Source organism: Plecotus auritus (assembly GCF_963455305.1).
Source record: "Plecotus auritus genome assembly, chromosome: 6".
NCBI classification, from domain to species: Eukaryota; Metazoa; Chordata; class Mammalia; order Chiroptera; family Vespertilionidae; genus Plecotus; species Plecotus auritus.
Window position 1 is genome coordinate 73544775 of NC_137773.1, and position 17023 is coordinate 73561797.

Consider the following 17023-nt stretch of genomic DNA (forward strand, 5'->3'; position numbering starts at 1 on the left):
TTTCAGCTAGCTCAAGGACCAGTGTGATACTACTTTTAAGATTTTTCACTCAGAATTTAAAACCTATCAACAATTGAATATGATGCTGCATGAGGTAGTGTGGTCTCTATTTATCAGAGATTTTTTCTTTTTAAAAAAAATCCTCACCCGAGGATGTTTTTATTGATTTTAAGAGAGAAAGAGAGAAAGAGAGAGAGATCGTTGTGAGAGAGCATGGGACCAAACCTGCAACCTTTTTGGTGTACGGGACAATGCTCCAACCAATTGAACTACTTGGCCAGGGATATCAGAGATTTTCAAGCAGAACTGAACTGCTACTACTTGTTAGGCACACTGTAGAAAAGGTATGTAAATCAGATAACATCCTACTTAATTTCCAAATCTGTGACTATATCCTTTTAAAATCACTGATTAACGTTAAGTTTTATCAAGCTCTAGCTCCTTTGATTAAGGCCCATGGAGAACGTGGCATTCCAAAATATGCAAAAAATAATTTAGTATCTGTTTGTTCTGTGTCTGAAAATATGCACCAAAATTACCTGGTTAAGACAAAACTTACCTATTTTCTCTTTCGTGAGGACACAGTCATTCATTTTGCTAGGAATGCCAGCATAATTCTCTTAAACCCTTTTAATCACTGGAGAGAACCTATGGATGGTTAGTTGTACCATATGCATGGTTTATTGTATCACTTGCTCAGTAACTTCTTTTGCATCTTTAGTCCACAGTAAAATACTTTCTACCCTTGTCATGTGCCTTACTTTCCCATTCGGTAGTCTCCTTTCTTGTTTTGCTTGCGTGTCTCATCTGAGTGGAATTCAGCTTTTGAAGCTTACTGTCAAAGGAACCGACATTCTTAGCATGTTCTTAGATTTGTCCTGGATTGGGTGTTGTTTAGATGTTTTGTGGCAGACCTATTACTCATGCCTACTCCTGTGGAAAGTTCTGGATATGTGAGTTTCCTGATCTCTCTCGATTCTCTTCAATAAGCTTGATGTTACATGTCAAAAATTATGTCTTGATACAGATAAAAGTAAATTGCTATGAAGTTTGTCAGAATGAAGTTAATGTTTCTGAATTTGGATAGTTGGTAATTTTGCATAAAAATTATTTCATTTTTCCTCCCCCCCTCCCCCCCTCCCGCCCGCCAAGATAAGCTGCAGATGCAGAAGGTAGGAAAAATAACTGACTACAGATCTCATGCCATTGCAAAAAGTAAACCAGGCCACAATGACATGCCCTTTAGGTGGGACACAACACACAATCCTCACACCTGTGCAAACCCTTTATTAAAGCAACAATCAAAATACAGGATGAATCACATTTTGGTGTTTTTTTTTCCTACTATAACATCAACTTAAATATCAGTCATTTGTTTCCATATTTAAATTACTTTTAAAAGGTTGAACACTTATAGTTCACAAAATTGCCAGTTTGACATTTCCCCCAGGTAAATTTTTTTACTTTCCAATTTTAATACAGGATATGCAGAAGTAGATATACAGCAAACCAAACAGAAATATAAGCATCTTCTTGGACCCTAATTCACTGTAGGCAGCTCTATGGTGTCAGAGAGATACATTTGAAGGCTATTGTTACAGGTTAAATAAAAAATAATTCATGCCAAAATATTCTTAGAGCTAATTGTTTTATAGTTTTACATTCTCTAAAGCTTTAATTTTGATTGTGGTAGTCTAAGTATTAGCTTCCTTAAAATGATATCTCTATAGAATAATAAAGATCATTGCCAACCTCATATGATACTTTCTTGTATACCAAACTCTCAGTCCTTTGGAAAACATAATAAGCAATTCTATTTTACTTGATTCCCCCCCGCTCCACACACACACTGGTTTATTTCATCCAAACCAGATTAATCATTGTAGAAGCCCCAAGAAAGGCATTAGGAAAATGAATGTTGTTATCTACTGAAGGGCTTTTAAATGAATAGGTAAATATAAAAATGAATATTTTGAGCACCTGATATCTTAAAGATATCAGGTGTTCAAAATATGTGTGGGAATATACAATGAGATCTAGTAGGTATTTAAAGAGTACAATAAATTAGTTTAAAAATATAGTAGAAACAGGAATAATAATCTTAAGGGATTGCTAAAAGGATATGGGAAGATAGGTACAGGTCAGTAGTTGAACTGTGCTGAGTATAAAATAGAGTATCTGAAAGAAGAGTTAAACGCTCCATTTTCTTACCAAATGAAACACAGAGGAAATCCCCCCTTTAACAGACCCATTTCAGAGTTTCAACAATGACACAATATTTCCATTTGCGAATAAAAGATGCCAGATTTGCCGTTGTAAAACGGTTCCTCCCGTGGTTGGGATTGGTATTTCTATAGTGAACGTGATTTGTGTTGGCTGCATCACATTGAGAGTGTGCCTGTACAAAACATGCAAATACTTACTGTGCCTCACATTTTCTTCATGTGCTAAAGAAGTGAGCAGATCTTAGGTCACTAATAAATAACAACCCAAGCATGAGATTTAAAACAGGTTATCAGTCCATTAAATAATCTACAGAGCCATAGGTCAATTCTGTCTTTCCATTAAGTTGTTTTCTTATCTCACACTTGCCCTTTAAAGGGAAGCTTAAACAACATACACAATGAAAAATGCAGGAAACAACGAAAAAGAAAAAGAAAGGAAGGGGATTCCAGAATCCATAGTTTTATAAAAAAGAAATGCTTATAAGCATCTGAGACAGATCATTCTTGATGTAATGACGACACAATAATGCTTGGTATGGGTGAGAACATTCACAGATTTTCAGCGATTTCTATAGATTAGGCATCACATTTAGTTCCTAGAGATTTTAGTCAGTCAAGTATTAGTATTTCTTTTTACTAAGTATGATATACAAAAAGATGAGAAGAGTAGATGTGCCCTAACAGTATGAAAATATAATATATTAAACAAAACCACTATAAATTACATATTTTTCAGTATAAATGTTGTTTCATTTACAATAAATACCATCCAAGTTTGCAGACACCTACGTGAATTAAATATGCATACATATCTGAATTATTTTCAGAATTTCAAGAAAAAAATTGCTAGAATATAACCAGATGACTCAGAAACCCAAAATTGTTTGATTTTGAGAATGACTACATATAACCCAAGGAACATGGCTTGGGATTTGGTGTTAAGCTTTTAAAACTGCCCAAATGATTCTGACGTGTGTTGTGCGTGTGTGTGTGTGTGTGTGCACGCGCGCGCGCGCACACACACACACACACACACACAGCCATACGTCTATGAATCTTTGAAAATCAGCTGAAAGTCACAAGGTCATCTACATTTCATATTCTAGCAGGAGAACTTTTCTCCCTTTGTAAGAAGCAATAGGATGGATAGGAAGAGTGTAGAATTTCTGGGAGGAGAAATCTCTGTTGTAAGCCAGTTTCCCTTTAGGTTGGCTATTATTATATCAAGAGCTTTTTGATGCTTTAAAGAGAGAGAACATTTTGAAAATCTAGATAATCTCCTCAGTCTAAAGAAGCTAAAAGCAAAATGGAAACATTCTTTGGTCACACATTTCTGCTCCTACTTCATAAAAAAATTTGCCCATTTTAAACGTTTTACCCTGAATCAATGTCTAGACAAAATACTAGATGTCTTCTCCTGTAATTTTCATGTGGAAATATGCACATGAGTTTGGGTGGAATGAAAACAGAATACATTGAGAAACAGTTCTTACAACACCCCAAAGTGAGCTTAAGTCTCTATTTTTTAGGGCATACAGATCCCTGGTAACAGTTTGTTGACCTCTATAACAAGGGAAAAATATTTATATTCTGAGAGTTGGAGATAAAACTTTTCTGCACCCAAATACATAAAATCCCAGTCAGGAGAGCCCAGTCAGGAGGCATGGTTTCTCTTGTTGCTCACTACTAATTTCTTTATGTGACCACCCAAGATGCCAACAGTTTATTCCTGACCAAGAGATGTCTGATCAAACTCCACATCATGTGAGTTTGCCTTCAATATCAGGTATCTATGAGTGAAAAAACCATCAAAGCCATTCCTAAAGCCATACCCACTGACCTCAGCTACAGAGCTAGAGACATTTGCTGTAAAGTTTGGACAGCAAAAGCATCCAACCTCATGTACCCATTTTTGTTCCTAATATTGCATGTCTCATGCTATGGGGGCCACCATGAGAGATTACAAACTTTCCATAAAACTTTAAATGTCTGAGCTAGAAGGGATTTTGTGATCAACGAGCACAACAACCCCTATACTTTGCAAGTAAAAAAGATTAAACCCCAGAATGGAGAAGGGAACTGTCCAAGGTCAGTTCCAAAGAGTGACAGATTAATGACTAGACATCTTCATCTGCTCTCTCATCACCAATGTGGCCATGTAACTAACCTCCGATGTCATGACCCTTATAACTGCTTTAAGGTTAGTGCCTCCCTGCTCCTAACTGAAAATGAAATAACACCACTTGTTCTCGTCATGATTAAATCTAAATTGTAGAAGTGGTCAAATGATTAATTTGGGGGGAAGGGAGGGAGAAGATCCACAAATTACTTAAAATGCTATGATTTTTGAAAATCTTATTACTGAGTAAGTAATGCAGCATAAACAACATTAGAGACACAAATGAAAATCTTTAAAGTAACTGTGAAAAAGAACAAGGATAATAATATTGGGTTGGTTCTGTGAGAGAATGAGACTATTTAAATGGTGCTCAGAACTCACCAAGTCTTCTGCCTCTGACAGATAAGGAAACTGAAACCCAGACTTGCCCAAAGCTAGGCAGCTGGTTATTGGCACTGTCAGGTAAGGTGTTGGCCTTTGGATGACTAGTTTTGTCTTTTGTCTATGACATCATTCTACCTTTCATATAACTTTCTTGTGAGACTAAAAATTAATTTAATACTTTTGGCATGAAATTTGATGGTACAGTTTCCTGTACTATTATTATAATACTAGAGGCCGGATGCACGAAATTCATGCAAGGGCTCAGCCATCGTGGCCCCAGCTTCATCTGGAAGGTCGTCTGGATGGTCGTTCTGCTGTTTGGTCTAATTAGCATATTAGCTCTTTATTATCCTTCCCTGCAAGTCCATGGGTAGCCAATATTCTACAACCTACAGGAATTCAAATGCCTCTGACTTAGGAAGCAATACATTTTCCAGGTAAAGATCAGGTTTTTTTTGAGGATGATGTTACTTAAATGTAAAAACAGCAGTTTTTATGGTTGTTATGGGTATACTTAACCTTTTATAATCCACCATCACCACCGTACTTCAGTTGAGCTCACACAAAGGCTCTCAGAATCGGACAGGTAAACTCGTTTTCATTTGGCTATTAAAGTGCTGTTCCTGGGCAAAGTTTTTCTAAGTTTCACTTACAGCAGCTTCATTGGAAACAAGTAAAAATCAAGGTATGAAAATAGGCCTTGGGAATAACAAAAACAAGGAGTCTAGTGACTACTCTGGAACATTATAAATGACTTGTAGATATCAGCCCTGGTACGGTGACTGATATCAAAGCCTCTGAGGTAATTGTTCTAGGGCAGTGGTCGGCAAACTGCGGCTCACGAGCTGCATGTGGCTCGCGAGCCGCAGTTTGCCGCTCTGTTGACTAATGAGTTTGCCGACCACTGTTCTAGGGGAAAGCAAGGACAAAGAAGACTAAATCAGAATGAGCAATTAGTATTAATATAACAACTACTCCATTATCAAGGAACAGTGAAAGGAACAAGGACTGAAAAGAAAGTGCAACAAACCCATATACATGCATTTGCTATTGTAGCAGACCTATAATTTTTTTAAAAAGAAAAGCAATGCAGTGTGCATTGGACAGGGCTCTTGAACTCAATTTATCTTGCAGTAGTGTACTCTTTGCCAAAAGGGCATCACCAGTGAAGGTATTTGGCAGAGAATTGTCTCTAAAACTTGTATCACTTGGACAATAGCATCAATTTTGCACCCTGATGTTTCCTGCATCCTTTTCTCCTGGGGAAGGTCCAGTCACAAGGACTGCACAAAGGTGTTTCCCCTTCTACAATAGCATCACTCCTACCTAAGGGATGAGAGTCTCCTGGTAAGGCTTAGCGGCAAGTGCGTACTACATCTGGACTACGAGCAGCAGCCCCTGATTTTCTTAATATGCATAGCTTTTCAGAGTTGATATTAGACATGGCTTTCATAAATAATGCAGGTGTTTCTTTCATGTGCCACTGCCAGCTCTGTAGTTTCCAGGTAAGCTGGCGGCGGAACTCTATCTGATACCTCAGCAGCCATGGGCTCAACAGGTGTGGGCTCTTCAGGCGTTAGCTCCGTGGATGTTACATCTGTAGAAGGCTCTACAGTTTCTGGGGATTGTTCAGCTGACAGTTCTGTATCCTCTTCATCTTTGACATCTTCAAACTGTACACCCTCTTGGTCATCCACGTGATCTTTTTTGGATTGTGGATGCACGGACACCTTGATGGCAATCTGCTGAGGCTGTTCATGAAGCGATGAGGCGTCTGAGTCGGCGGTGGGGGAGTCACTTCGCTTCAGAGAGTTTCGGATCATGTATACCTCATCCCTGTCCATGGCCTCCTGGCCTTCTGGCGTGTGCCGCACAAAATTCTGCCCCTGCTCCTCCAGCCTGACCACCTCCATGATTTCCTCCATGATGGTTCTGCAGTTCATAATGAGAGGAGGCAGCGGCACGCTCCTGGCCAGCTCTTCAATGTAGCGGGCAAACTCCATGGTTTTGAACTGGGTGACTTTGGCAAGCTCTAGAGTTTTGGCTGAGGTGATGATGGGGATCCGCTTGGCAATCTCGAATGCCTTCTGCAGCTTCTCTGCGCCTTCTGTCCTAAAGAACTCGTTGATGGCCTTCTCTGTCTTCTTCAGGTGGCTGCTCATCATACACAGGCGGGTAATGTTGAGGACCATGACGATGGTGAAGGCCACGAGGCAGACCACCATGTAGTAGACACCCATGTCTCCCGAGGTGAAGATGACACGCAGGGTCACCGTGTTGTTCACAATGCCATAGGCATTGGAGGCAACACATGTGTATTTCCCTCGGTCTGAAAAAGACACCTTGGTGATGTTCAGGAGGCCACCCTCGTGCATCTGCCATTTTCCTGTTGGAAGGGAGAGAATATTCAAAGAAAAGTCATACGGTTTCCATTGAAGTGTCTACAAGCTTGCACGTTACTAGAAATATCTTCTATTGATGATAGCAACAGTGAACCTTTATTGTGTGCCAGACATTGACATGTATAAACTCATTTAACCTTCACACCAACTCTGTGGGATGGGTACTAATACTAGCCCCACTTTATAGGATGACAAAACGGAGGCACAATTAGATTAAACCATGTTCCCAAAATCACCAGTTTGGAAGTAGTAGAGCTAGAAGATGAACTCAAGTTCAAGAGTCTGTACTCTTTAAACCACCAAAGCATACTGTATAATTCCACATCCTAGTGAAAAATAAGAAAAATAAACAATCTGGAAAATACTGTGCTCTTACTAGAGAATTCCTTCACTGTAGCATCTGATTTTCTAACCTGCCTGTGAGCATGACTCTGTTGAACACTGGGGAGTTTAATGTTTCTCAGAATATCAAGTAGTTTAGGACCAACATAAAATCTGGAGTAAATCAAATTAAGTTATAATTGTTTACCCAGGTTGTTCATATTTGACATTGAAGTTGTCCTTGTATGACCTCTGTTGATTAAAACATGATTATGTCATTAATTTTGAGAATCTACAATGAATTATCCATACTACTTATCTATATTAGCTAACAATGTGAAGATAAGGAGGCTGGATATGAATTAGTATCAGTTTGTTTTAGTCTTGCAAATAAATGATAGACTCATCAAATTGAAAGTAAGCCTCACACAGTAGAGAATGCATATTGATAACAGAAATACTTCCCTCTGGCCTGGAAAGGACCTAGTGTTGCCTTGTGAATGAGGTTCTGAGTCCGGCAAAACTCTTTAGTTGGGGTTAATTCCTAGTCTGCCTGTATACCCATAGGTCAGAGGACCCCTGGACAACATAATACTAGATCTGGCTTGTGGGTCTTGGGTCTGAGCTTTTTTGTAATCCCATCTCTACCTACCTACACTGTCCTATAGAGAAGGGAGGGTCCAGGTCAGGCCTATGGGGAGGTCTAAGGAACAGAACAGGCAGGTATTTCTTTATAAAAGCACTCCAGGTCCCCAAGCCAGCTAGAGGCCCTCTCCTGAGAGACTGGACCATTTAACATGTAGTTGCCTCTGAAGTACCTATTACTGCATAGGCTTTTTACTTGTTTCTTCCCTCCTGGCAGTGACTTTTAATTTTAATTAAGAGTCTGATATTTACCAAAAGCAACAAGCAAAATGCTCCTTTTTAAAACTAGTGAGCACATACGTGACCAAGGGACTGAGGAATAAGGCAACAGAGGATCTTCTATATTCCACTGTCGTTCTGCTACCACATGGTGACTGCAGCCCAAGGAACATTCTGAAGGAAGCTGGCAGGAGTGGTGAGGTGCCTCCTGCGGGCCACAGTCCCTGACTTACTAGCCCTGGGAAATAGGACAGGATGCCCTTAGTGGATGCTGTCACATTACTTTGCTTTCTGAAAGAACATCTGTGAAGTGTGGTTCCTGGTGTCCCTGACTAACCCTTTTCTAACAATTCAGCCAGTATATTTTCCCCAAGAGTAGAAAACACTGGTTTGGAAAATCTGGTGAAATGTTCAGTCTCTGTGAATGTGCAAGAATAAACAAACCTAGCACCCAGTCTGTGAAATTTTCTCTCATTCACATGGGGCAGGGGCAAGCTTCCACGCCTTTCATTCCCTAAACCTGAATATTGATACTTTCACTGCAGATTTATCCAAATGTATAATGATAGGAGGGAGGCAAGGGAAATTATAATTTTCTTAAAATTTGTTTGTTTCATAAGAGTAGACTATAACAGGCCTAGAAGACAAAAACAAAACAAACAAACAAAAAACCCTCTAGTTGATTGAAAGCTTATTATAGATATGGAAGGCACTGGGCTCCAAGAATTACAGGTGATACATTTACCTTCCTTTATTTGTAAGAAAATACAAAAGGAAATAGTAGTGGAAGAGGGTGAGGAGGTGAGGTTATTTGTATGGGGAATGATTAGAATCAATTTATTCATCTCCTAATCTCCCCAATGCCACTCCTTTTATGGAGGAATTAATCTGTAAATACAAAAACAGAATAGTCTGAACCTGGGTGCAGAAGAACAAAAGCAGCAATGAACACTAAGCTAGGAAGGTGGGCAGCTAATCTATATATATATAAAAGCCTAAGCGACCGAATGACCAGTCGCTATGATGCACACTGACCACCAGGGGGCAGACACTTACTGCAGGAGCTGCCCCCTTGTGGTCAGTGTGCTCCCACAACAGGAGTGCCGCTCAGCCAGAAGCCGGGCTCATGGCTGGCGAGCACAGCTGCAGCAGCGTGAGTCTCTCCTGCTTCCTCGGCAGCGCTACCAAGCAGCAGCAGCAGGCGCAGCAAGGCTGGGATGAGCAGGAGCGGCGCCGGCTCGGGCTCCTCCCAAGCCGCCTACCTCTTCGCGCACTGTTACATCTCCTGAGGGGTCCTGGATTGCGAAAGAGTGCAGGCCAGGCTGAGGGACCCCACCAGTGCATGAATCCGTGCACTGGGCCTCTAGTGGTAATATAAATAGCCTTCTCCTGGCACCTACATAATAGTTTTAGTCATACTGTATTTTGTTACAAACGAAATGCAACAATATATTTTATTTACAACATGCCAATGCTTTCCACTATTTAAAGATGTTTCTGAGCGTAAATTTCATAGTTATTTTCAGGCATATTTGTAATTGTGTATTGACATGTATTTCTCTATTCTGGACCCAAGCAATTCACTGCAGATTAAAATTTAGATATTTCAGAAGATTCTTTTCACATTGTGAAAAGAGGCACAATTTGGAACCAAACACAACCTTAGTAGGTGACATTTATGGCTCATTTTGGGGGAAAGCAGATTTTCAGCAGATATTTACTCAGGAGCATATTCTGCTTCTTAATCCAGGGCAGATTCTGCTTCTTAATCCAATATATTTTTTAAATATATTTTATTGATTTTTTACAGAGAGGAAGGGAGAGGGATAGAGAGTTAGAAACATCAATGAGAGAGAAACATCGATCAGCTGCCTCCTGCACACGCCCTACTGGGGACATGCCCGCAACCAAAGTACATGCCCTTGACCAGAATCGAACCTGGGACCTTTCAGTCCGCAGGCTGACACTCTACCACTGAGCCAAACCGGTTTCGGCCAGGGCAGTGGGTCTTTAGACTAACATCTCTTATATACTTTATTCAATCATTAATTTAGTTTGTTCTTGAATTCTAAAACCTGGCTATGTATCTGTGAAGTGACTATATTTGCTTAACAATAAACTATGACAAAATGAATCTACCAGTATGTTATGATCCTAAAACCCTTGGGTTATTACCTATAATCTGAGCTGCAGCACCCTAGTTAATGACTGGGACCACATCTCTCCCTGCCAGCAATTTTCTGTTTCCAATTTAAGACAAGGACACCAAGGCCTCTCTTTAGTTTTTGGTCCTTTACTAGATTCCTCTTGAAACAACCATCATATTTATTTTATGGATTAATGTGATATTAATTACATTTAGGCTTTAATGTGTGACCTGGATTAAACATTCTATTATCAGATCACAAAGCAAGTCTTTGGAAGCCAACACACACGCGCACGCGCGCACACACACACACACACACACACACACACACACACCTACCTCTCTAAAGACTAACTGTCAGAAGAGCTAAGATTTCGACCTCAGAGGTGATGTAGGTCTGTCAGGCTTTTTTTATAAAGGCTGCTACATTGATTCCTTCCTAGGAATTAGGACTCAAATTATGCCTCAGCCTCAGTTGACCTGTGACTAGTGATAAAGATTTCTGCTTGTTCTACTACCATATGAACCCCTAGAAATTATGACGATGGCAAATTCCACCTTGGGGGTCCTCCCACATCAGCTTGGAGCCCAGGCTCATGCAGAATCTCCGCAGGGTACCTGCCCAGCTAGGATCATCCTGAGAACATTTTCTGTACTGCATGGAGCCATTCACCTCCATCAGACCTTGTCCCAAGACTCATTCTGGAACGGTCCCAACTTCAGCTGTCAGAAAGTTAAAGAAATAAAAACACCCCCCAAACTATAAACACGAATCGGGTATACACTGTGCTGTCCACACCCTGTGTTTTAAATTGTAATTGAGAGGCAATGTCCAAGAGATGTGCTGTATTTTCATTACGTTGCATCACTTCAGCATCAACACACACCTAAAATGTCAGCAGCTAATGCTAAGTCAGTTCTACATGCAATGATTTCGGAGAAAATAAAACAGGCAGCTGTTGAACTATTACTTTCTTAATGCAAAAGATTACATGTGTTCCCGAACCTTCTTGATGATAGTTCATGTCCCCCAATGCTTTGCTCAGACTGTAGTTCCCCCTTTGAAACACCCTTCCTCTATCCCCCCTCTTCACTCTGGTTCTCTGAGTATCATCTGAAGGTCAAGCTAAAATATTGTCACTCGCAGCAGGAAGAGACTGGAAAAAAGGAGCCAGATAGACTAGAGTTTGCCCAGAACCTGTCACAGTCTTGCCCAAGAAACTCCAGAATCACACGTGAAAATCATCCACACGTGAACAGAAGTGTTGTGGGGACAGTCTCTCCTTTGCAAAGAGAAAAGCTAGCAGATGTTATTTCTTAGCTGTGCTGTGGTGTGCGCTAAGCTGCACAACAAAGCTGACATTTTTAGAAGGCAGCGATCTTTTTTTTTTTTTTTAATCTTGTTCATGCATTCAGTAACGATTGTTGAATACATTGTTTATATACCAGCTTCCACCCCAGAATGTGCAAATGCAAAGATGATGTCTGACTGCGAAAACCATCCAAGCCAAAGAGGGACACAGACTCCAAAAAATAACTGGGGTTTCCCTGGCACAGGACAGGGGCTGGGGAAGTGAACAGAGGCTTGAGGGAAGCACATAAGCAAAAGAGGGAAGTCAGTGGGTGCTCCTGTAGCTGACAAACCATTTTTAAAATCCAAAAGGGCCAACCCAAAAGAAAAAAAAATGGGGAAAAGATGTGAATGGGTAAGTCACAGGGGAAAAAAGGAAATGCAAATGGTATCTAAGTATAAAAAAACACCAATGATTTATAATTGAAATTTAAAGGGATTAATTTTAAAAAACTTTTTCACTTTTCAGAATGCCAAATAAGGGGGGGGGGGGGTGACATTGAGAATACATTATGTTTCCAAGAGAACAGAGAAAGGAACACTCCCCCACACTGCAGGTGGGAGTTGGGTGGCTAAAAACCTTTGGAAGATTGATTTGGAGGAATCCTCAAAATTGAAAATGAATGTAACCTATGAGCAACGTTTGACTTGAAATTCTTCAACTCAGGCAAGCCTAGATTGACTGGAAAAATATTAATGAATGCAAGAAAATCAAGGTAATGAAAAATCTTTCTTTCCAGAATAGTTTTTCTCTCCAGGGACATAGTTCTAGGGCTTTCTTCCCCTGCCAACATTCTCTGGAAGAAGCCATCCAGGAAGTCCCACCCAGGAAGGTGGCTGCCCTGGTACCTCTATGCCACCCTGGGGCATGCATGCACACATGGAGGGGAAGTCACTCAAGACAGCACAATGTTGTGTCAATAGGACAGTGCCAGGAAGAGAAGTGGATCAACAGCACCATATGACTACAGTTAAACCTGTAAACATCAGGACGTTCTATGGTATAGGGGTTATTGTGACGCAACGTACAACCAATATACGGTACCAGATCAGAACTATCGCTCATGCAAACAACTTCTGACCCAGGTCTTGCTGTACAGAGATGAGCTGCATCAACACTTTCTGGAACTGAACCCTAAGGAAAGTGAGAGCACAACCAACAAAGACACTGTAATTACAGCTTTTCTCCAAATACCATGTCTATGGAAATCCTAAATCTTTCCAGCTTTTCCTACGGATCACTGAGCATTAAAAATTAACATTATACCCAAATGCTAAAGAATTTCCCTCAAATTACTTATGAGAAGGATTTCTTTTGCCTTAGAGACGTCTGTGGATATGTAAACAAACTGATGTTCAGTTCCTCTACTAGTATATCCCCAGTGAGTGGTATACGATTAAAACTGTTCACAACTCCATTTACTCAGGCTCTTAAGCTCCTCGTGCCCATGCTATTCAAGAAGGAAGAGTTCAATCTGCCAAAACGAGGTTATTTTCCTGAAACCAACTTAAATAAAAATTTTCAGGTGGTGAGCATTCGTTAGTGTTTATGTAAACATAAATGAAACACAACATTCACTTGAACAAGTATCATATTGCATTGATGCTCTTCAAGTAAGAACAAAATGTATGTGGGTTTGTGGCTACAAATGTGGCCCTTATTTTCCACTGTGTGAAATACGGGCTTCTGCAGCAAAAGGATCCATGCCTTTTCACAAAACATAATTGAAAACAAATTTAGCACTGCATGGCTGCACCTGTTACAGGGCTTCTGCAATACAAGACAGCTCCTTAAAGCCACCGCATAGTCAGGTTTTAAACATTGCAAGCTGCAAGGGCTCTTGTGCCCTCCCTCCCCAGTCCTCCCAAGGAACCTCTTCAGAATACTAGGGCAGCTCCAACAAGCCAGCTCCTCCATCATGTGGAGCCACGGTAGACTAGGCTAACATAGGTTTAGACCAGCTTTCAGCTCAGGATGGTGAGAGTGGAAGGACTGGGCAGATCCTGCACTTCTGCTCTGCTTAAAAGCACGGATAGTATCTGAAAAGCACCTATATTTTCTTTATTTTTATATATATACATTTTATTGATTTCAGAGAGGGAGAGAGAGAAACATCAATGATCAGAGAGAATCATTGATAAGCCGCCTCCTGCATGTCCACACTGGGGATTGGGCCCACAACTGGGGTGTGTGCCACTGACTGAAATTGAACCCAGGATTCTTCAGTCTGTAGGCCGAAGCTCTATCCACTGAGCCAAAGTGGCTAGGGCAGCACCTATATTTTCATTTCCTGGTAAGGGATACAACATATTCTTCAGCTAATTTGATCTGGTATTCTTAATTTTTAAAACAGTGCCAAGCATGTAATTCCATGCAGACTAGCAAGAGTCATTTTTGACAGTAGCTATAGGTGGCCTTCCAAGACAAGAGCACCCTAAACTGGGTTCATATAAAAGGATTACATTTTGGGAATCTCAGTTGTCATCCTTATCTGAGGTAGATCTGGAAGGGTCTTTTCATGGCTAAGACTAAAGCATTGTGGCTCACATTCCCAAATGGAGCACAACTCATTTAAAGAAACACACACCCAAAAGAAACACAAACAGTGATTTGTTGTTAAGATGGCCCTTAATATGACTCAGTTTGGAAAATAAATCAATATATCATGCCAAAAGACATGATGGGTCCACACAACTGAAGATCCACTTCACAATGATTCTTTAGTTCACTGAGGTGCACTTCTTTGGGTTAGACCAGGCTTTCTCAACTTGGGTACTACTGACATTTTGCACTAGATAATTCCTTGTAGGGGTCTATCCTGTGCATTGTAGGGGGTTTAACAGCATCTCTGGAAACAGTGGGTTCAGCAAATGTAAAGGTCACCCTGTGTGTAATATACTTTGCAATTTCCACTTACACTGCTTCTTCAGAGACAGCCTCTTGGGTATCAAAGTGATGTGCTAGAGGAGGGCGAGCCTCTGCTGGTGGAGATATTCCTAACTAGCTATCATGGCAGTCATATTCTTTTGAAATTTCCAATTAACATTTAAGGGATATAATTTTTTTTGTGTGTGTTTATTAAATTTTATTTAAAAGGTTGAGAAACTGAAGTAGAGAATAAGAAATTACCTGGAAAACCATTTCCTTTCTTTACAAACCAGAGATTTAAGCTCTTAGAATCTATGATTGTGATGATATAGGACAATATTTCCAATGACAGCAGTTGCCATTTAGTGATAGTTTGGTATGTGCCAGGTAGTGTATTAAGCATTTAACACAGAATAGGTTATTTAAGACTCACAAACTCACATGGTAGTAAAAGGATTTGTCTCTATTTTACAGATAGGAAAACTGTGGCTTATAAAAGTTAAGGGCCCTGGCCAGTGTGGGTCTATGGTTAGAGCATCAGCCCACACACCAAAAGGTTGAGGGTTCAATTCCCAGTCAAGGGCACATACCTTTGTTGCAGATTCTATCCCCAGCCTTGGTTGGGCATGTGTGGGAGTCAACCAATCAATGTGTCTCTCTCACATTGATGTTTTTATTTTCTCTCTCTCTCCCATCCCTCCCTCCCTTTTGCTCTCTCTAAAAATCAATGGGAAAAATATCCTCAGGTGAGGATTAACCAAAAAGAAAAAGAAAAGTTAAGGAACTTGTTCAAATAAAAACTATCATGTGCTTCTTGGGAACTTCCAATAATGTATTTATAACCCCATATTCTTTGACTAATGCCTTTTGACAAGTTGATTTTTTTAAAATCTCAAATATTGAATCTACTAAAAGAGGAATTTAGTACCTGGCACATACCAAACTATCACTAAATGGCAACTGCTGTCATTGGAAATATTGTCCTATATCATCACAATCATAGATTCTAAGCACTTAAATCTCTGGTTTGTAAAGAAAGGAAATCATTTTCCAGGTAATTTCTACCTCAGTTTCCAGTTAAATATTCAATATAATATTTCCATAAGTTAACACACTACTTCATGCTGATCTTAGAGTCTAAAGACAATTTACATTCAGTGCTGTGGGGACTGACCTCCTTCCACGGATATTAAGTAGGGAGGTGTGATACACTACACTGTATCTACAGGGTTAAAACTTGGCTGGCATAGCCTGCTGATGTCCTTTGCAGAAGTAGTTAAAAGGCAATTCATAGTCTATTAAAAAAAATCTGAAAAGCAGAGAGATAAAAACAACACAGTGATATAATCTAAATGCAAAATTGATAATGATGACCACAGAGCTAGAGTAGCAGCTGTGACGAGTGTGGACTTTGTGTATAGTTCCACTCAGTTACCCTGTGCATGTTTATTTCCAAAGATAATTCTTAATTAGTTTTGGTGACAGAATGCTGTAAGAGTACGGAAAACAAATCCACAGAAAGGTCTAAAACCCAACTTTAAGGAAGATTTTAAATGTCATCACTAACAACCCAGACATGTTTACAAAGGCCTGTACCACCGACTTTCAAAATGCTTGTTATTTAGCATCTGATAAAGGTGCTAATGTGCATTTAAATGGTTTCAAGTCAAGGTAACAAGCCACAGCAGAAATGCACCTAACAATATGTACCTGAAATATCTAAGACTTTTTCATAATATTTTCGGACAACTATATATTTCTACTTACCTCTAGTAAAAGGAAAATGGAAACCAGCACATTGCACAGCCGTTTGTTGGTTATTCATGATATTTGAATTCTGACCCCAAACATGTCCTTCAGTGAATGATAAAAAACAAACAAACACAAAAAGTCTTCCTCCAGAAATAGATTACACACTGACCTCTCTTGGTCCTGTGGAACTGAAGTGACAAGCACCAGGGAAAAAAAGCAAAGCCTCTGCCAATACCAGGAAATAGCCCCATTCTCTCTAGGAGGGCAGGGCTGGCATGAATAATCGCTACCACACTTTTGCAGCACAAACAAGAAATGAAATTGCTCCTTTCCCGACTAATCACAAAGCGAATGGTAGTGTGCTCCTGGAGCAACTCCCCAGATGATTTTGAATACATTTCTGTATAAACATGTCACAGCATGCACCCTAACACTGTCAAACTGTGATGGCGGTGGTTACAATGCCTCTTCCGTCCTGAAGGGCTTCTCTCATGCACTCAGGCTGGGTTAGATGCTCTTCAACATTTTTCGCCTACTGAGACCTGAAGGATGAGCGGCTAGTTGCTGGTTGGACAGAGAGGGAGAACAAA

At 40.2% G+C, this 17023-nt stretch overlaps 1 protein-coding gene across 2 annotated transcripts in view; it reads right to left on the bottom strand.

Annotated features, from left to right (window-relative positions):
• Positions 1–1271: 1271 nt before the first annotated feature.
• MFAP3L (microfibril associated protein 3 like) overlaps positions 1272–17023 on the bottom strand; it is a 45326-nt gene continuing 29574 nt past the window's right edge. For both annotated transcript variants that reach the window (XM_080676322.1, XM_080676321.1), the window contains one exon: positions 1272–7114. In XM_080676322.1, coding sequence (XP_080532448.1) covers positions 6165–7103 — 939 coding nt within the window. In that variant the 5' untranslated portion in view covers positions 7104–7114 and the 3' untranslated portion in view covers positions 1272–6164. The remainder of the gene's footprint in view (positions 7115–17023) is intronic.